This window comes from Solanum lycopersicum, chromosome 7 (genome assembly GCF_036512215.1).
Source record: "Solanum lycopersicum chromosome 7, SLM_r2.1".
NCBI lineage: Eukaryota > Viridiplantae > Streptophyta > Magnoliopsida > Solanales > Solanaceae > Solanum > Solanum lycopersicum.
The window spans coordinates 68,368,739-68,391,508 of record NC_090806.1 but is presented as its reverse complement, the minus strand read 5'-3'; the positions used below and the strand labels follow the sequence as shown (position 1 = coordinate 68,391,508).

At 28.9% G+C, this 22,770-nt stretch overlaps 2 protein-coding genes and 1 non-coding gene across 17 annotated transcripts; 2 read left to right on the top strand and 1 right to left on the bottom strand.

Moving 5' to 3' along the window:
- Positions 1–11,226: 11,226 nt before the first annotated feature.
- LOC101246550 (sterol 24-C-methyltransferase erg6) lies at positions 11,227–12,743 on the top strand. The gene is made up of 2 exons (XM_004244151.5): positions 11,227–11,458; positions 11,547–12,743. Exon 2 carries the CDS (start codon positions 11,589–11,591, stop codon positions 12,465–12,467), a length of 879 nt encoding a protein of 292 aa, XP_004244199.1. The 5' UTR covers positions 11,227–11,458; positions 11,547–11,588; the 3' UTR covers positions 12,468–12,743.
- A 4,549-nt stretch (positions 12,744–17,292) lies between these two features.
- On the top strand, positions 17,293–17,364 carry TRNAQ-CUG (transfer RNA glutamine (anticodon CUG)). The gene has a single exon. It is a non-coding gene; the product is annotated as a tRNA-Gln (tRNA).
- A 228-nt stretch (positions 17,365–17,592) lies between these two features.
- Positions 17,593–22,726, bottom strand: LOC101245565 (lysine-specific histone demethylase 1 homolog 2-like). 15 transcript variants are annotated; one of them, XM_069287544.1, is made up of 8 exons: positions 22,569–22,726; positions 20,700–22,355; positions 19,496–20,359; positions 19,120–19,371; positions 18,929–19,025; positions 18,743–18,827; positions 18,354–18,543; positions 17,593–17,958 (listed from the first exon to the last, which is right to left on the bottom strand). In XM_069287544.1, the coding sequence occupies exons 2-3, from the start codon at positions 22,243–22,245 to the stop codon at positions 19,614–19,616; spliced, it is 2,292 nt and encodes a 763-aa protein (XP_069143645.1). In that variant the 5' UTR covers positions 22,246–22,355; positions 22,569–22,726; the 3' UTR covers positions 17,593–17,958; positions 18,354–18,543; positions 18,743–18,827; positions 18,929–19,025; positions 19,120–19,371; positions 19,496–19,613. The 15 variants fall into 15 exon arrangements, with proteins under 15 accessions (XP_069143645.1, XP_069143649.1, XP_069143641.1 ...); XM_069287548.1 differs by having other exon boundaries at positions 19,120–19,251; XM_069287540.1 differs by having other exon boundaries at positions 19,120–20,359.
- Positions 22,727–22,770: the final 44 nt, after the last annotated feature.

Sequence of the window (22,770 nt, the reverse complement as noted above, 5' to 3'; positions counted from 1 at the left end):
AGCATTTGCACATGTACATATTTTGTCTATTTTTCCAACTTTTTTTTCTCTATATATAAATAGTTTGAATAGGAATTTCTACCAATTTCAATTTCATGTTTCCGAGTTATAGAAGACAATTAAAACTAAGACAATTTTTTCGAATTCGTCTTCCTAACAACTTTGCTTCCTGTTGTAATTGTCATTAATATATGTAGCCAGAAATAATAAATCGAAGCGCGAGTACAAACAAACTTGAAGGATGGGATTAGAATCAAATTTGGACGATCAACTTACCCACCCCAATTCCAACACGGACTCAACTAGGAGCGAGTTCGTATATTTAGTAAATAAAAAGAGAAAATCTTTCTTTTAACTCGATTTATCATGATGAATCAAATATAAGCACTAACAAAATTTAAATGCTCTTCGATAGAAATTAAATATATAATATGGAATTAACATGTAAATGAGGTTAATTCCATTTTGTCCCTAGCTATTATTATGAAAATTTTGTAAACACAATCAATAATCATTAAGAACTTTATTTTTGGACCAAAAATTTCAAGCAAAGGTGGAATACAAAATTTGTGTGTTTTCAAAATATTGACTTTTAATGACTAGTGGGTAGAGAAAGAAAAAATTTGATGTTTTTAAGTTTTATGTGAGTTTTGAAATTTTGATTTAACGATAAAAACATAACAAGTGATATATAAATTAAACGTACGTCACATATTTAATTTTTATTGCAAAATAAAAGTCTAATAGTTAAACAGAAACATATACACATGAATATCAAAAACAAGTACATCATTTATCAAATTATAATTCATACACCACTAAACCTCGAGAAATTCTCTATTATATATAGAAAAAATATATTCTCTTTATGTGTCATATAAGTTACCTAATTAATTACACAGACTATAAAATTCATGAGCTTTGATTGTTTTTTCTGATTGCTTTTACCTCAATAAAACAAAAGGGTATTATATATTGCATGTGCTGTCCCAATACAGTTGTTAAATATAAACATGAACATGTGCTATGAGGTAATCATGCCATGTAATTTTTGGTTCCACTACTACATTTTTTGTCACACATTTAATTTTGGCTTTAATTTGGCTTCTCATGCAATACAACTTTTCTTTTTTATCATACAAAAAAATAAATAAATAGAAGTGTAGAGATATATAATATGAAAGTTACTTTAATTTGTACTTTAAGTTGTAACTCTCACATTTGTTGTCAAATAAATTAAGAGAGTGTTAATATTTCTTTTGAAAAGAATCATCATTACGTATATTGTCTTCTCAATATGTTTAATGAAGGTTCGTTTGAGTGTGAAGAAAGTAAAACAAATGAAGTGTTACATATAAGACTCACGAAGGTACCATAATATTTCGGAATTAATGAGAAGTAGTTTTAAGATTTTAATTTTATAAGTTTGAAATATCGTTGAATTCACTTACTATTTAAATTATTGATTTAAAATTTAATATGCACATATTTATCATATTTTTAACATGTACATACGAAATTTGAATAAAAAAATATTAAGTTCGATTCGTAATTAATATTGTGCATTAGTCCACGGAATCAAATGACTTTTTTTAAATGCTTATGCTTTTAGTATTAAATGGATTAACCGTATATTTCGGGATTTTACAGTAAAAATTGTATTATGTCCTTTATATAAAGAATTTTTTATCATATGGATTATTCATCACTTGGTAAAATTAGTAATTAATCTACTTTCATAGGCTAAAGAATATTTTTGGGTCGGTCAAATCTATATCTGGTAAAAGTGATAGTCTGATTATCCGTTACCTTCCTCATTATCATGTGTGTATATATGTGGGTTCGTAGGAGCAATTTGCGGTAATATTTTGACATTATTTTATAATTTTTCAATTTTTGTATCAGGATATCTTTTAAGGATCAATATTCGAATATATCTATTTCAATTTAGGTGTGAATTGAGATTCACCTATAAATTCTATAGAATCAGAATTAGATATCTTGATGCACAAACATATTATAGAAATGCTTATATTATAAAAAATTTCTATATTATCAATGTATATAACTTAAATCAGATTTAACGATGACCTTATTATTTGACTTTAACATGTTTAACATCAAATACATACTATATATGTATCATATTGATGCAAACAAATTTTATATTTTTGTTGAAATTCAAAACTTGTAAGTACAAGGAAACCCTCCCTAGATACTAGGTATTTTTTTGAGGGTCTATCTAATATTTGACTATATTGTATTTGAATAATGGATTTGGTCATCATATGGAGACCTAGCACATGCAAAATCTGACCTAGCTACACATCACTAATTTTTGCCCATTTCTAAAGCATAATATATGGACTTTGCTTATATATCTCAATTTCTATATTAACTATATTGTATATTTTAGATCACACATCTTCTTTTGATTACCTCTATATATTATTTTGCCTATTATAATTCATTATGAGGATTTATCATGTTCATTGTTTAGTATTTTGTTTGGAGGGAAAATATAGTAAATATTAGATTATCGTAAAATATATTATTTACTAATTTTAGTTCATAATCTATTTTTAAAAATAATATTTTCAGTTTGTTTTACGAGACCGTGAAATTCTTTATATATACGACTATTGCCTAGGGACGACCAACGAAAATATTATAAACTTTATTTTTTCATATTTTACGTATTCAGAAATTAAATTACTATTGTCTATTGAGATATTTACTTAATTTTTATAACAAAATGTTATTACAAAAAACATGTAATATATCGCATAATTTAGAAGATTAATTTCATAATTTTTTTTACTCATTATAGAGAATAGTAATTATTACTTTCTCTATTTAATAAAATTTATCTCTTATACTAAAAATAGATGTCGAACAATACGTGTCTATTTTATAATATCGCAGGATAATTTCACTCTTTCCTAATTTACCTTCTTAATTAATTATATTTATTTTTCTATTATTCTATCCGTCCGATGTTATTTGTCATGGTTTCTATTTTTAGATGTGGTCTAATTTAACTTTAAAAATTAGTCAAATTGACTTTCGAAAAACGCAATATAACAAATAATAACGGACGAAAGGAATATATTTTTTAAGATATTATATTTATTATGTTTTTCAAAACATTATATTCAAAGATTAATATGATAAAACTATAATTTTATTTATTATTTTTTAGATGTATATCGAACCAATAATGGACAACTATTATAGACCTATTAGTATAAGAAGGTTTGACGGTATTGAATATATAACCTCCCAAATTTTGACACGTTTGTCATTTGACACAAGAAGACAAGCGAGAAATTAAATGCTCATTAAGTTAGTTTCATCTTGAGCTTTGCACCTAAATAGAAAAAATTGATATTGTAATTAATGTAGTTAAGATAATTTATTATTATTGTTGTTGCTAATGTGATCTTAATTGAACAACTGGATGCATAATATTAAATCTAGAACTTATTTTCTATATAATTATTATCATTTCTTTAATTGATGAAAGATGTTTCATGGCTTATTGCCGACCTTATTATTTTGGGCAAATTTTTTCTTCTAATATAAATATTTTTTTATCACTCTAATTAATGACTTCTTACCGTGAGTGGATCGACAGAGTTAAAAAAAATATGTATCTTAGGCCTTCAAATTTAAGGGGCCTTATTTTTTTTTATAATAATAGGTTATAAGTTTTTGTTTTTTAACAAATATTAAATACTATTTGTAGAAAAAATAAATATTTCATGAAAAATGAAGAGATTATTAAAACAAATTTGACATATTTTGAATACTATATCTTATGAAAAATAATTTAAAATAAGAATGGTTATATTATAAGGTAAAAACTAAAAAAGATAAACTATATAAAAGTATTAACAATTTAAATTTAAAACCTCATTTAATTTTTGATTTAGGTCCCTAATACGCTTGAGCCGCTCCTGCTTCTTACTTACTGGCACTTCCCTAAATATTTAATAATAAAAAAAAGTAACGTTAGTATCATTATATTAATTGGTGTGTTTTCTCGTTAGGTTTTTCGAGGAGATTAACGTTACGAAAATCGTACCAATTTAATTTAATATAAATTAATCATATTTTTAAATTATTTTTTTAATATAATAATATTTCAGTCTATAGTTAGTAGTGAAATGAGTATGGGATTGATAGTATAATAAATATAATTTGATTTTCTATTGATAGAAAAAACATGTTAACATTTAATAGGTAATGACCTTATATTTAATGAAATATTCCACTTTTATAACGTGAGTGAATTTTTCATATGAACTAGCACATGTAAATAGTCAATATTTAATTTAGTGAAATTTTCCCTTTTCGACCAAAAATATATGAGTAGATTTATTGTTTAGTAAATTTTCTCTTTGGCATCATATGTCATTTCAAAATTTCTACCTACTGTTCGTTAAACTTCAATATTTTAAAATGTCGGTGAAATATTTAAAAGCTACTATCGTTTAAGAAGTATTTAATGTGAAATAGTGATTTTCACTTCATAATTTCAAATTTCACAGAAAGATATATTTATTAAAATTAATACCAAAGAAAAATTTTCTTAACTTTTATATTAGTCTTTTGGTGTAATATATATATATATATATATATATATATATATATATATATATAAAAGTTAGAAAAAATTTCTTTGGTATTAGTTTTAATAAATATATCTTTTTGTGAAATTTGAAATTATGAAGTGAAAATCATTATTTCACATTGAATATATATATATATATATATATATATATATATATATATATATATATATATATATATATATATATCATTAGTTTTAATAAATATATCTTTTTGTGAAATTTGAAATTATGAAGCGAAAATCATTATTTCACATTGAATATATATATATATATATATATATATATATATATATATATATATATATATATACATATTATTGTGTTCTTTAATTTGATTTTAAGTGATATTTATATTCTTTTAACTTTCACTACATCAGAAATGATAATGGATTAATTGCCGCTAAATATATATTTTTAGCGGCAATTAATTCTCTTTGTCTATATTCCTAAAGTTTTTAATGACAGTGGTTCTAATGACACTTAAATAATGATAGTAGTAGAGATTTTAATACTCTTTATTACTATAAATATTTTTTGCCGCTAAAAATTATTTTTGTTATAGTATTTGGATATGCACAAAGTGTATACTCATGAGTATTATCATGAAATTAAAACAAGTGACACACATATTAAACTGATAAATTGTGTGATATGCATACGTCCTATATGACAAATTGCATGAGATGCATGCGTTAAATTACGTAAATACATGCATTTTATATGATAAATCACCTGAGATGTATACAAATTACGTGAAATGCGTCCATTTTACATAATAAATTATTTAAAGTAAATACATTTTATATAGTAAATCATGTAAGATATTATCCATCCTACGTGATATCGAGTGCAATTTACTTTTTTATAAGTAAATCGCTAAAGATATATTCGTGACAAATCGAGTGCAACATGCTCTTTTATCCTGGTTTTTTGCCTCTTCATATTTCAACTAAAGATAATATCTCATTAGTTGATGATTGGGCATTTACTATTACTGGGATACAGCGAGGCATTTCTTGTCTTTTTACGTGTGTTTTTGGATAGAATCGCGTATTTAACTTTGGACTTTTTATCATCACCTTCCCAGTACATAAATTTAAAAAGTGGAAATAAAAATTTTAATTTATAAAATATGAATAATTATATTTTGTACGTAAATATCAAAATTAAAATTAAAATTATTAAATTCTATTGAATATGCAATCAATAAGGGGTCGTTTGGTATAAACATTAATAGTGCAGGAATTAGTAGTGCAGGAATTAGTATGCAGAGATTATTTTTTGTCAAGTCTTTGGTTCACTACTTTCCACTTAATTTTGTTGTTAATTTATGATTCTACAAAAAGTTCTTTTCTATTATACCCTTGTGTTATTATGAGTGCTTATTTCATGTAACTAAGTCAAGGTAGATAACTATCGGATCGGATAATTTTTTTAAAGAATTATTTATTTCATTTAATTAGTTAAATCAATTATATATATAAAATTGTTATTAATTTTAAGGTATGATATACCACTAAGATGATCAGTGATGGCACAATGTATTTCTAATTTTTTGTGGGTTAAGTATATATCTTAAACTTAACATAGATTTAAGACTACTTAAATTGTTAATGCCTAAATTTTATTTTTATTTTTAAAACAATAGTTCAAGTGGGTAATTGACAGATTATCTTGAATATAAAAAAAATCAAGAAAAAAATATTAGTAAAATCATTAAATTACACCAAACAAATTTTGAGAATTAAAAAAGAACATTTATAATCACTCTAATATAAATAAAAAGGAAATTAAATTACAAAAGAAATTAAAAAAAAAAAAGAATAAAGGGTCAAGTTTAATCATTTAGGGATCTTATTCAAGGTTTAACAAATCTTGGATTACCTATTCCTCCCTTTCTTAGGGACAAAATAAGACCTTGTATGAGGTATAACTAATCTATGAATTAAATTAAATAAAATAATCAAATAATATTTTTTTTATACTAAATTTTAATCTATCGATTTTTTTAATTAATATCTCCTATCAAACGTTCCTAAAAGTGATGTATATTCATTGCACCAAAAAGAAGAGGTATTGGAAAAACTTTTCCATTGTGATTATAACAAGAGCTGAAAAAGGAAAAAAAAAAGATTAATTTTATGCATAATAATAAATATTCTACTGGGAAATTAAAGCACCGTCAAATATTATATAAAAAGAAAAAAATAGACCTATTCTAAACAATATCCACATCAATACTTTATGTCAATTTTTAGCCATTCCCGCGTTCTTACACCTTTAGAATCCATTATCTCTATTTTAAATTCTTACTATATAATACTCTATCCGTCCGTACGTCCATATTTTACGAAATATTTAATTGTAACATAAAGTTTTAAATAGGTTTATATTTTATAACTTGTATACTCTCCAACAAGTTATAAATATTATGTGACTTTGCTTTGTTTTCTAATTCAACGTTCAGTATTTGATATTCGAATAAGAGCTCATAATAACCACTAAATGGATAACTGATTTTCAGTAGAGCCTTTTTTTCATTTCCAAGATCGAACCAAAGTTTATATTATAATTTTACATTGTTAAAAGTTAAAGAAATATATTGCAAAATTTAAATCAATACTTATTTATTTGCGATAGACTAAAAAATACATATCATAAATTGTCTGAAACGATAGCAGAATTAAAATTTTATTGAGAAAATTTAAAATTTTAAAAAATAAATTCACGAACTAGCAAATTTTTTTAAACATATATTAATAATTTTAATTATTTATATATATATAACTAGGGGTGTGCATCGGTCGGTTCGGTTCGGTTTTACATATAATCGGTTCGGTTTATCGGTTTTCGGTTTTAAAATATTCTAACCCAATAACAAACCAATAAGAAATTTTTTATCGGTTTATCGGTTTATCGGTTTTTGATGTTATCGGTTCGGTTTCGGTTAACCCAATAAGAAAATGTCGATCAAATAATATACAATAGTATGTATGTTATAATTACATGTTACCAACTTACCGTCAAAACATAATAGAAAACTTTGAATGTTGATCAAATTACTAACATTCACAAACTTGCAAAAGCTATCGCCTACAATTACGAACTAGAATTAAAACTAAAATAAAATATTTCAATGAGACAATTTTGAACAGTTGCTTGATCCACCAGATAATCAACAAAGTTCTCACAAATTTCCTAACCAAAAAATCACATAGCCTGAAAAGCTAATATTGAATCTATTTATGTATTAAATTATGTATATTTAATATTGAGGAAGGGTAAAGTAGTAAATAACTATAGTCTTATTGGGTTATCGGTTTACCCAATAACCCAATAGGAAAAATCGAAACCGACCCAATAACCCAATAATTATTTTTTCTAAACCCATTAAAAACCCAATAATCCAATAACCCAATAATAATAACCCAATAATATTTTATCGGTTCGGTTTATTGGTCGGTTCGGTTTTTGCACACCCCTATATATAACATAATTTTTTATCGATAGAAATTTAAATGAACAATAGCTTCAAGCTAGATCCGCTCCCCACTCCGAGTGATAAACATTGAAGGAAAAAGAATAAATCAAATGTACAAATTCCTCTGAATGACGAAAAAACCCTTGTATGAGCTCCTTAATATAATGCACGAATCATGCAAAGAAGGGTGAATTTGTCTTATGGCGCAAGGCGTGTTGAAAAAAGTGGCATCTTATAATAAAAAAAATTATCTTATAAATAATAAATTAAATCTAACGGAGAAGAAAAGTAACAAAGAAATAGAAACCGAGTGATACTAAAGATACATTACAGGATATATTATTTTTTAAAAGTAATGAAAAGAATTTGAGGAATATTTTGAAGTTTGAATAAGTTATATTAATAATTAATTCAACCTATTTTGATTCGTTTAATCTAATAAATTTAAAATTAGATTGATCGTATTCTAAATTAACTCATGAATTTTTTGCATTTTCTTGTTATTTTTTGATATGTTACATAAAGTTATAGATAAAATTATATTGAGCAGTAATTCATTGTCTAGCCCATTTTGACAATAAAATTACACAATTTTTCTTTTGAATTGCACGCCTTAAAGCAGTGAGATCATGCATAATATAACTCGTGAAATATTATAATATAAACATATAAGTTTATATCTTATAAAAATAGAAAAAAAGAAGTTAAAGAACACAAAATAGAAATAATAGCACAAATGACCCCATTTGACCATCGCATTTCAATATTTTGAATAATTTTTATTTAAAATATAATTTATCTATTTATTATTTTAATTCATTCAAATTCAATCGAGTTTGTACTTTTTAAAACCTTGCTTGAAACTTTTTTTAAAAAAAAATTATAATGAAGAAGCAAGTTATGACTTGGCTCCTAAAGTATATTTTGTTAAAGAAGCTTGCAATAATAAGATACAATAATTTTGTTTATTCTTGTTTCCTATTGACTAAACAATCCCTTGATTAGCGCAAGTCCCACAATCTTATTTTTCCCACAAAATACTTTTAAAATCCTCAATGGAATTTCATCATCTCTTATTGATTTTGACTAATTGCTAACAACATTAAATTAGTAAAATAATAATAATATAATACATAACATGACAAAATATTGACTCATATCAATGTAATATAAGTTTATAACTTTGTTAGGTATCGATAAAATTGTTTCTCTCTTAATTAGAAGTTTTAGATTCAAATTTTGAGTGAATGAGATTTCATGCAATATAAATTTAAATTAGTCAGACTTCAATATAAACATCAATGCCTTATACTATAAAGATAAATTGATTATTTCTGATGAACCCTGAATTCAACTAAAATTTTAAATTATATGAGAATTAAAATTTAAAATTATATATATTACTTTGAATTAGGTTTTCATTACCCCTAATTATTACGTGGACAGATGTCTTTACTCTTTTTTTTTTCCTTTTATATTTATAGCAGTTGAGCATTGAAACTTTACCTACATTTAAATATAATTACTCTTTCTTCTTTTTAAAGAAAAAAAAAATTAGTACATGATTTGTAGTACATGGGTCCCATAAACCTAATTATCAGTGTGAATTTGGACGTTGATATTTTACTTTTTTTTAAAAAAGTAAAAATTGACTGATAACTACATAAATTCTACAAATTTATATTTTTATAGTAAAAAGAGAACATTATATATTTTAATATGGATATTATATATGATTTACTGATTCGTGACAAATTCTCACAATATAAATTAATTCCTTATCGTCAAAAATTCTTATGATATTAACGTCCACTAAGCATAAGGAGTGATCTTTTTGTACACAAAATACTAGCCGTTTAGGTCTAATTAATAGACATACAAGTTAACTAGCGGTAATTTCGATTCAATAATATTTTTTTAAAATAAAGTTACATTTGATATATATATATATATATATCAAATCCAACACCTCCATTTGGACTACTCTTGTTAAGACTATGGAGTTAGCCACTTAATTTGTCTAATTTTTTCAATATTCTTGCCCCACCATATTTTGATTAATATGAAATTTATTATTTAATTCATTTTAATTATCAAGTTTGTAATTTGATTATTTATATAAATATGTATTACGATTAGATTTCTCAATAGTGACAATAAAGCTAAAGTCTTTGTATATATTTGGTGAAATTCAATAATTTTAATTAAAAAATTTATATTGTTTTAAAATCTGCTCAAGATATTTGTATAAATATGTATTATCACTAGATTTTTCAATAGTGGTGATGGAGCTAAAATCATTCTATATATTTGGCGAAATTTAATAATTATAACTGACATTTTATATTTATGTCTTTAAATCTACTACTTGCATGCAATAATAATTGTTCTCTATATATTTGGCAAAAACTCAATAATTAATTAAAATTTAGATTTTGTATTTATGTTTTTAAGTATAGTGAAATGTAATAGTAATTGTTTTCTACATGTTTGACTAAACTCAATAATATTTGAACATCAATAATTTTAACTGACATTTTATATTAATGATTTTAGATCTATAATAACAATTACTCCATATATTCAGCAAAAATCAATAATTATAAATAACATTTTGTATTTATGTTTTTAACTCTGTTAATTGTTTTCTACATATTTGACTAAATTCAATAATTTTGTGAGATTTTATATTTATGTTTTAAATCTACTTAAATGTACTAATAATTATTTTGATCCTCCCTTCATTTTAATTTAATTATTCTAATCTTACATTAAAGATACATTATTGCATATATTTTATTTTCATGGTGTTAAATACATCAAATTAAAAAATTAAGCTTAAATAGTTGTCAAAAAGTCAAAACAGGAAAAAATATTAATTTTCTAAACTATAAAAAGAAATAACACAAATAAATTAAATTAATGAAATATATTTCTATTTTTTTTTTAAACATATAAATTTAAAATCTTAACTCCGCCTATTTTATGGTATTAAATGCTAGATCTAAGCAAATACTTAGGCTAATTCACAGTAAATACATATAAGATCTAAGCAAAAAATTATATTAAATTCATATTTAATATTATAACTCCGCCCATATTCGACCCGATCCATACCCAACAACTCTCTTTGCGTTTTTTTCATATATAAATACAGTATGGATTAGAACAAACCCCACTCAGCACTGGGCAGTGGTAACAACTTGTTCATCAAAAAGAGTAGTCTCCATTATCTGACGAATCAAACTAACAAACGCGGCATTTACATCAGCATTCGATTTTTTTTCAATCCATTATATGAACAGTTTGTTTAATTGCTCTAGGATCTGTTAAAATCACTGTAAGTTGCTGTTGATTTGTTCGTTTTTTATTCTTTTTTGATTTTGTAGATTAATGGTTTCGTGTTTTTTTTTTTTTGTTTGTTGCAGATTTTTGAAGTTTCTATGACGAATTGTTGATTGAGTTTAAGAATGGGGAAAGCTGGTAGAGATTGGGGACAGATCTATTCAATTTACGGTGTTGATGATTGGCAAACACCGATGTTTCTGCTAATTCATGCTATTTTCTTCTCTGTACTGTCTGTGATTTTTCTAGTTTATTTTGAACCTATCTGCTATTTCTTCCACCATTTTTTACCTGGACCAAGTTCAGCTCGTTTCGCCGCTGGATTCACCGGTTCCGTCACAGCACTCTCTGCGGTTTGCCTTTTCTACGCCGCCGGCAACATTTTTTACTCCTCCGTTTCGCTTCACTGGGAAATGGCACAGAGGATGGTGAACGCCGTCGGTGATTGGTCTTCCGTTAAGCATGCGCTTGACCTTGGCTGTGGCAGAGGGATCCTCCTCAACGCCGTCGCTCTACAGCTGAAGAAATCCGGGTCATCCGGTCGGGTCGTCGGGTTACATCCAACACCGAATTGTTCTCTGTCTACTCTACGAACTGCAGGGATTGAAGGTGTTCAGGAGTATGTAACGTGCCGGTCAGGTGACCCGAGGAAACTTCCGTTCAGTGATAACTACTTCGACGTGGTGGCGTCGGCGGCGTTTGTGCACACGGTGGGGAAGGAGTTTGGTCAGAAAACAGCGGTAGCGGCGGCGGAGAGGATGAGGGTGTTGGGTGAGGTGGTGAGGGTGCTGAAACCCGGCGGCGTTGGGGTGGTGTGGGATCTGATGCACGCGCCGGAGTACGTGAAGAGACTGCAGGAATTGAAGATGGAAGATATTCGGGTTTCGGAGCGGGTCACGGCGTTTATGGTAAACAGCCACGTCATCGTATTCAACAAGCCATGTCAGCATATTGTGGGACCCAATGAAGTTAGATTGGATTGGAGACTCAACAATCTTTGTTGATAAAATTGCAAAATATATTATATTATATAAAGATATGAATATGAAAGTTATAATAGCAAAAGTTATGGGTACTATTTTCTAGATTTTAAATTTTGTAGGGGCCTATATTACAATCTGGAGAAGCAAAGTGGACCCAGATGCAATAAATGATAATAGTACTAGATTAGTTCAAATTTGGAAAATTAAGAAAATGACTGTAATTTTCCCCATTTTGATGAGGGAATTTAAATTTTATGATGATTGATATATGATAATCTATCGTAATTTATACATTAACATTTTTGATACATGAATGTAATTAATATTTCTAAATTAATTTACTATACGTGAGAACAAATATTTCATACAAACATGACAAACAAATTTGATTAAAAACATATTAAATACTTTGATCGAGAAAAATATCTGTCTTGTTCAAACAACTAAATCGAGTAGAGCAATTATTATAAACCACATGAGTATAGTAAGTTACAAAGTTAACCAGATTTAATTTTGTCATTTATTATAATTAGTTAATTGTAACCTTTCTCATACCTCTATTCGTAAAATGGACATACAAAAACCTATTTGCATCTATATTAACCTGGATGAATAGAGTTATTTATATATATTGCTGATAAGTTAGTAGTATATGAAAATTGACTCAAACACAACGATCAGAACTAAATAGACGCACTAGATATTACTTTATTTCCTTAGAAAGATGTTAGACATAATGATTTAAAGTATCAAATATCTAGTTGAAATCTAAACTTTATTTTATTTTGAAGTCATATTATTAGGATGAAGATTTTAATTTTTTATTTTTTTGGGTAAATAAGTGAGGGATGGAGTTGTTGGGGGGTCATTATCATATGTATAGTAGAAAAAGAAATGACTTCAATAAAAATTTTGAAATAATTTGTGGACCTGAAAATCATTAGTGGTAAGTTTAGATTTTAGAAGTGTACGTGGAAATAAGTTAGTTAGCAAATATTAAATTCTACCAGTCCTTCTGTCTACCAGCATTTGAAAAATTCTATAGTTCAGACTTTTATGACTTTTTTTCATTTATGTGACAAGATATAATATAAAATAATAATATATTTAATATAATTTATAAATAAGATTTGAAAAAAATAACGTGTTTTAAATCTTCTATGGTAAAACACAGAGAGAATGTTTTTAATCGAATTTTGACACAAAAGATGAGCAGGAGATATATATGTGTATGTGATTATATATTATAACGTTAAGAAAAAATTAAATATTTTAAAGTTAAATTGATATTATATATAAGAAATATTGTAAATTTTTTGGAAGTAAAAGAAAAAAGTGATAAAATCTGATAGGAGAGAGTATAAGATGTGGATAAATACACCAAAAAAAATTAAAATTTAAAGCTGAAAATTATATACAATAATTTTCATTCTCTCTATTATTAAATAAGCATTACTTTCTGTTTTTTAAAATTTGAGTGGACTATTTATAGAAAAGAAAACGAACATGATTAGAATATATTTTATTTTTATAATTTAAATTAGAAATTTATGATTAAAAACGAAAGAATACTAACACAGTAACGCTACATCACAACTTGTAAATGTAGCTGAAATTTGCCATCAACTAATTATCCTCAAACGTGATCAAATTAAGTACAAATTATTTTAATAAGAAATTTATGTAATGGTCATGGTAGTCAATTTAACACATATTTCTTCAAACAAACTCTCTCCACACCTACTAATGATGTTTATCTTGTTTGTATTAAGATTTAAAACTGTCTTATTCTTTCAGAATTTGCTTAAATGCCTCTAACCTAATATAATTATTCTCTTAATAATTCAATCTATTTATTATAACTAGACAACTCAATAATTGTAACTGTGTTGACAAATTTGTGCATAGGCTAGTTAATTTTGTCAAACACAAAAGAAAAGAAAAAACAATTGTCAACAAAATTGACAAAATTTCATTTACTAGGAATACTATATGAATGGTGAAAAATGAGTTATATAATTTATATAGGCCATAGTATAGAATTGGGACCTCTTTTTAATAATAATAATAATAATAACATGTGGTTAGGTATTTGAATAATTGGATAATAAAGGTTGAAAAAAAGCTAATAGATATAGCAATTGAGATCCTTGTCAAGTCTTTATCCTACACATATTAGATATTATAAAGAACATTATTTTAGTTCAAAAGTCTTTTATTCATTTACTCCTTTAATTCGTAGAATGAAATTTTATTTGGTAGAAAAAATCACTTTTTTTTTTCAAAAAATAAATGATTTTCTTATTTAGTTTCTGATATTTTGTGAATAAGTGAAAATTATTATTTTACGAGTATTTATATATAATGTAGACAAATACTATGAAGGTTTGGGATGACAAGGGAATAATCAACATATAATGTCACTTGTGGAACTTATTATTCTTATCAGAAAATTATTTTTCTTATACTTAAGAATTTTTTTTCTTTAAAAAAAAATTAAAATTGACCAATTAAATATGAAAAAGATTTAAAATATTTTGCAATAAATGTATTGTTGGAAAGACTTTGCTTAACCTAATGGTTGATAGCACATATATGTATATATCTACACCGTTTATTTAAGTGGCATGCACGTAGGTTTGCACAATATAATGTTATATAATTAATATAAAAATGAAGAATATCAAATAATGAAATACATGTCCTTAGAAACAAATAATATAACAAAAGATTATCATTTTTTTTTAAATAAAATAAAATATAAACCACATAAAATTTTGACTCCATGTGAAAGCAAGAGAAACTAATGACTAATGCATACAAATATATAGGTCCTACACAACAAACTGATATTGAAATTGACCATATATGTATCTTTTCCTCCATGAGAAAAGTTCAAAGCAATGATTTTGATTTTTCACGTGGTATTCATTATTCGTTTTGAAAATTTAATAAATTTAAATTTGTATTGAAAAATTCCGTTTTAAAATAAAGGAATATCTAGCATATGCGACTCTCTATTTAATATAAATTGTTTGATTAAAAATGAAAGAATATTAGGTTCTACTTGCTATTCCATTATAACTTCTGGTAGTTCAATAATATTATGGGCATAACATAAAGTAGAAGGTAAGTTCAATATTACTATTTCCCTTATTAACCTCTTACCATTTGTATCGTGCTATGTATGTGTGCTATCAAAGAAAGTAATAAATTGCAATAATAGAAAAATTTAGATGCAATTTGAATTTTTCAAGTCTTTATGTAATATAAAATCAACCTAATTATTGTATTTAAAATATACATCACTCATGACGCTTCGTGATAAATCAAAATCATGAGTAGGACAATAATTTTGTTTGATAGATGTGTATATAAAAGTTAAATTTGATTTTGATAATGGTAGAATAATAACTTCACACGTTAATAATTTGATTTTTACATTTTATATATATTTAGTAAAATATACATATAAGATTCAAATAAAATTTATAAAATTTTATTATATTCGCCCGTATCAGTAATGACAAAATATACCAACTAAAACAACAAAAATGATGTTGATAGTAGGTTTGGTAGGATTACAAGGATTTGCTAACAAAAGTATTTCATGATTTAGGTGTTTCAACTACATTTCAATGTTTGTGCTTGCCATTGATGTTTGAAGCTATCATTATAAACAGATTTGGTTACTATAAATTGGAATATTAAATGGCCACCTAAATAATAAATATGTTGATTAAGATTTAAGACCAAACAATTTATGATATTTCTTTCTCTCCTAATTTTGTATCGTCCATTAATCAAATTGCCTATTTAATTCTAAACTATAATATCCAAAAGTTTAAACACTCTAATCTAGCAATTAAATAGGCATGTGCTACGAATGACTTATTCAGTCCTATGTCTTTTTAGGTGATAGAATATAAAAAAATAAAATGTGAGATTTTCGCAAACGTTATAAGAAAGATAAATATCAATATGAAAGTAAGTATATTTTTACAACGTTTCAACTATAGAGGTTTAGTACGTGGAAGAGTTGATGGAGACCACATACCTTAATTTATTCCTTCTCTCCTGATTTGTGTGATTTACATTAACACTTGCCAGAATATTTGGGTCCTTAAAACATGGTTAATGTTGGATTAGCAAACCTCTTTTGCTTTTAAAGTTCTCCCTGCCTTTCTCTTTCGAGTTTTCCTTTACGACAATAATAACAACGACTTATCCAGGGTAATCACGTAAAAATTGTCTAGAGAGTGCATATCCAGGGCAGTGGTGGATCCACCTTAGAACCCTCTTCGATAAATAATTTTTTATGTATATATAATAGATGTTGAACCCCCTTCGATTACTTCGTAGATCTACTTCTATAGATTTTGGATCCCCTTATTTAAAATTCTTACTCCGTCATTGATTCAGGGTAATCACATAAAAATTATCTAGAGAGAGTGCATATCCAAGTTAATCACATGAAAAATCTCTAAAGAGAGTGCGTATCCAGAGTAATCACATAAAAAATCTCTAAAGAGAGTGCATATCCAAGGTAACCACATAAAAACTCTCCAAAGAGTGTGCATATCTAGGGTAATCTCATGAAAAATCTGTAGAGAGAGCGTCGTAATCACATAAAATCTCTCTAGAGATTGCATATCTAAAGTAATCGCGCAAGTGTGTATGTATACTACCTTACCTTTACAATGTTTCGTTCAAGAAGAAAATAATAAACTTTTATGACATGATAAATTCTAGATATACTTAATTTATGGTGTAAATCATACTTCTTGGTAGGGTTACTACTTTTTAATTAGATTTATAAATATTGTTTATCTTAAATTTACAACAAGGTCCCATGGTCTAGTGGTCAGGACATTGGACTCTGAATCCAGTAACCCGAGTTCAAATCTCGGTGGGACCTATTCTTTTTTCAAATTTTTATATAAATAACAGAATGACCACTCAATAGTATTATTATTATTATTATTTTTTTTTGAAGAAATATGATTCTTTATATTAATCGTGTAAACAATATCTAAGAGCCTATAAAAAGTTTCTCCAGTAAAAATTTAATTACGGTACATCAATCGATAATATACTACTAATTGAAATCATTTACAAATCTGGAAGACACAAGCATTTTAACAGGTTATTTACACAATAGACAAAAAATTTATAGTATTGCTGGGATGTTTTGAAACTTCAACTTATATTTGATTCTTATACAATGAAGTTGTGAAAGTAAAACATTACTCGATTAGAGATCTTTCGTACGCGAAAAGTGTTAAATACATGATGAAGTTCCTCCTAACTCTATAACCTTTCTACTCTCCCTGTCCTACTTGTCGATCAGTTGAAGAAAACTAACGACAAAGCACAGGTAGAGAGCTCTTGAAAATCAGACTCTGAGTCACTAGGTTCCTCAGCATTGGGGTCATGGCACCAGCAGCTCTATCTCCCAAAATACCAGATCTAATATTTACGATGCACTCAGGGAACTGGATCTAAGTTTCTTCTAAGTAAACCACAGAAGGAAAAGGCTAGAGTGAAAACTAGTGTCATGAAATATCATAAGTTGCTTCTTAAAATAGTTCGATATGTTTCAAGAATTAGAAAAAAATATGTAGCATGCATTTTCCTTCTCCATGTAATTAAAATTAATCCCTATCACACGAAGGAATATCCTTAGTGAACTCCAGTAGATATTTCCTCTTATTTTCTGTTTTTGGTCGATGACTAATCACAAGCATGCAGGGAAAAAATGCTGTCCAAGATTTCCCCAGTATTGCAGAAAGTGTAGTGGATGATATGCAGTAGTTGGGCTCCCTACTATTGGTATCAGTACATAAAAGAGGACGAGAACTATTAACTGTCGAGTCTGTGACTAAGAGGGAAAGTAACAGGGCATACCTTCTATTGGTGCACTTGCCAGGCATACACTGAAGAGAATCCCAGCTCTAGATTTAGGAGAGATCACTAAGGGGAAGAAGCCAGAGATTGGCTTTTTATCACCATTTCTAGTGGGAGCAAAGTCATCTTGAAGATCAAGCCAAGAGTCATAGATGGTCAATGTAGCTTGGACTTGTGATTGCAGTATCACCTAGACAAAGCAGGAAACAGTATCCATGCGAGAGTTACCATTAATGAAAGTCATGCAATTTCTCGACTCTGAAATGATGCAATTCCATAAAACACAGAACTACAGACATCAGAGACAATTGTCTGCATTTCTGGCAACAGCGATCCCAACACAAAGGATGCAAATTCAGAGGAGTCAGTGAAGTGGCAGAAAAGATTACCTGCAAAAGCAATTTTTTATCAGTGCTTTTGTCCGTAACTCGTATACTTACAGAGAAGGGGTCAGTAAAGTGCACAGCAATTGTCCTGCAAAGAAGTTAGATTCCAGACTAGTCTTACTAACAAGAATATGCATAAAACTGTACCAAAAATTACAAGTATGAAACAAAAAAGTGAGGAAGGTTAACCTTTCAAATATTTGGTTCTGCGACACCCCAAATTCAAGTTTCAAAGCTATTGTTCTCAGTCCCTCCACTAGATTCTATCTCTGTGGAACAACTGCACCTGATAGGTAAAACAGGTGTTTAGGAAGTGGAAAATCAGATTCATAGAGCTGCGACTATGCTGTTTGAACCACCACTAGTTTATTAATTATCACCTGCAGGAGCGCCTTTAAGAAGTTCATCAGAGGTAGCACGCACAGGAATCCACAAAACAGAAGTTATGTTGCTTGCCCAATCAGGCAGCTCAATATTTCCATGAAAAGACATCTGCTTAACTTCGGGAGTAGCTGCAGAAGTGTAATCATCTTTAGAACCTTCAGAATGGTCAAACTCATCTGTGTGCCCATTCATGTGCCTCTCAATTTCAATATTATGCGATTTTTTAATAGTCAACCCAGGACCAGTGTCTATGTGCAGAATTGCACCCTTAAGAGAGTAACTAATTGGCTTCAAAATTATTCCAACCCACTAAGGTTCATTCATCAATAAAGTAGATTAAACAGCAGCAGTAAGATCAACCAGAGACCTTACCAACAGCATAAAGTAGGAAGGTCTGAAACTACCAAACCAGATGCGAATTGCGTGTTCCTCAATATATACCCGCGAGCAACATAATACAATATGTTGAAGAAGCTTAGCTTATATATACTCAAGGTAACTGACTATTACTGTTGCCTGCCTTATGCTTGGCAGTACAGCTTCGACTCCTTTTTCTACCTTTTCGCGCATTAACAATTTTCGCAGACAAAGAATGGCCTTGAACTCCGAGTCCATTTGCTCCCACTAACTTCAACCCAAGTCCTTTAAGCAAATCCGACAATTTGCAATGGTTTCCCTCCTTCACCAACTGCAGTTCACGTGCTTGCTCACGAGACACAACTGTATAAAGCTGCAGTGATGGATTTAATAAATGTTGAGGCATATTATCGGCCTCCTCTGTATTAAATTCATTGTTGGATTTTCCAAAAGTAACTCTCATGAGTCCTAAAGATTTAGAATCACAAGTAAGGGGATCAAATACAAATAAGAACTTCCCGAATGCTAGATCTGGGTTTTTGAACAACTCTTCCAATACATCATTGCTTGGTCGAACATTCTTTGATACAGTTTTCCTTGGATTATTTAGCCTCGCTTTCATGGATCGGTAAATATGAGAAGCTTCTCTTAAGCCACTCAAATAGGCTCCATGCATGGTGGCTGGATGTTGTCGAATCGTAGCCTCTCCAGCAAAAAACAACCGACCTCCAAGATTTTCTGCAAGTATGTCATAATCACTGCCAGATGACTGAACACGAACATGTGAATATGAGCCAAATGAAAAGGGATCACTTCCCCATTTTGTACATATGGATTGTATAGGATCAGGCACGCTTATTCCCTTTGGCTCATATATGCCTGTCAAAGTAGCCAGATGAAAATCAAAACCAGATTTCAGGTTCTTCCTTAAAGAACAAAAACAGGGAAAAAGAAAATTAAAAATCTATCTAGTCTTGTATAAATATGGATGATATGTCCCCAGGGAGACTGCCTAGTGGTTGAATCATGGGAATAAAGTTGGAATCCCTACTACAACAAACGGTGTGAACCCATTTTCTCCAGCCTTAATGAGCAGGATCACATGGGAAGCGTGTCAAGCTGGACAGGCTGATTGGTAGATTACTCGAGGTGCGTGTAAGTTGACCTGGACACCACCCTAGAAAAAATATAAAGATACAAAAATAAAGATGGATGATACCTTTGAGAATGTTCATAACTCGATTAACTAGAGTGGACGGCTCTGTGCTTTCAAAAAGTTGAGCAGCATCACCAGCAACAAGTGCAATAAGTACTGGACCCCCAGAAACAGTATGGTAACTGTAAAATAAGAAGTACTCTCCTCGTCTATGGCTATAATTGTTGAGGCATCCGAAGGTATCCAAGTCTTCGCCCCAAAAAACATGAGGGAATACCATAGCAACCTTATTCAGCAACCCAAATCCTAGCCTATCAATAGCTTCAAGCTTCTTCTCAGGTAACTCTGGTTCAAATCTAATTAATCGTCTTTTCAGTACCCCAAGAGGAACGGTACATAGGACCATGTCTGCCTGAAAAAGTTGGTCCCCAGCAATGACCTCAACTCCTTCATTTCCATACTTTATTGTCTCAACAGTCTTTCCATAGAATATAGGAACTCCTTTACATAATGCTCTGATCATACCCCAATTTCCACCAGCAAGAAAACAATGATCACCATCCATTTCATAAGGATCATCCTGATCCCAATAGGCAGCAGAGAGTTCCGAGAGGCATCCAGCATTTGCATACTCCAAGTTTGCAAAATGCCAATGCAGAAGTTGCTTCTCCTCTTTAGTTTTAGCCACAGTATATATTCGTCTAAGTTTCTCCAAAACGGAGCCTAACGAGACATCATTAGCCAAACCACTTACGATTTTTCTCAGCTCAGTAACTTTGTCTAGTAGCTTATTGAAAATGAGCTCAACTCTGGAATCAACTACTGCATCAACAGGAGCTCCATCAGGTTTATATAAAGGACACTTATCTCTAACCTTGTGAAGCGGAATGGAAAGTTGTCTAGCCAAAACACCCAAAGGATTCGCATGGATACCAGTTATAACACTGCCACCAAGATCCACAGCAGCAAACTTTCCCTTCCATCCCATTTTCTCAGTATAAACTCTCCCTCCAGGTCGGTTCCTACCTTCAAGGATACTTACCTTGAATCCAAACGACATCAGTTGCCTCGCTGCAGCCAAACCAGCGAGTCCAGCACCAACAATAATTACAGACCCTTCACTAGGTTCCTCAGGAAGATTAGATACAAATGACGGTGAAACCCCGAAATTTATATACCCATTACTCAAAAGAAAATCATATGCTATGGCCACCAAATGTTCATACTCAACACTTACAGTTTCCCTTATCCTTCCTTTGTTCAGCCAAATATGCACATTCTCCCTCCATTTTGCAAGAATATGGTTTCTCACAACGATGTAATCGTTTTGCTCCTTCCCATCGAGTTCACTTACAACTCCAGCTTTTTTTTCTTCTTCAAGAAGGTCATCGATTGGGAAGCCCAAAGAAAGAGCAATCAAGGCCTCCTTTTCAGTTTCTTTCTCCAAATCTTTTTTCGTTCTGATCTTCTTACCCACCGGACCACCCAACTGCTCATCTATGAAATTATCCATCAAATTTTCATCATAATTCCTAGAAGCTATCCTCTTTCTCACAGGTCTCTCTGAGATTAAACCCCCTGAATTTTGGTTTTCCATTTTTCTTTTCATTTTCTCTCCAAATTGGTATTTCTACAATGATGTTACACTGAACTCGCCCTAATTATAGCCTGAATTCACTTAAAAATTCCAAGTCTCGGCAATATGGTTAACAATTCAATCTGCATAAAGTAAAACAAAATTATTTTCCAGATAAACTGAAACTTGATATTGAAATTGATCACAGAAAGCTAGAAAAAAATATAACATTCAGATTAGAATTTCGATTTTTAACGTAAAAGGAGTGACAAAATACTTCTACTCAATTTCAAATTTCGAATAATATCACGGGAATTGGGAATTAGGGTTTATAATACATGAGAAAGAAAACTTACAATTTCAGGCCAGTGGAATCTGAAAGTGTTCCGGGAAGCAAAGAATTCACGGTGGAAAGGTTTACTCCGGCCACATTTGAAAAATCAATTCAGGGGAATTAGGGTCCGAAATTCGAATTGGGCTGGACTGCTTAAAATCTGTTGGGCCGAAGCTGGGTAAAGGTATCGCATGTATATACTCCATATATCACTTCGTAAGTTT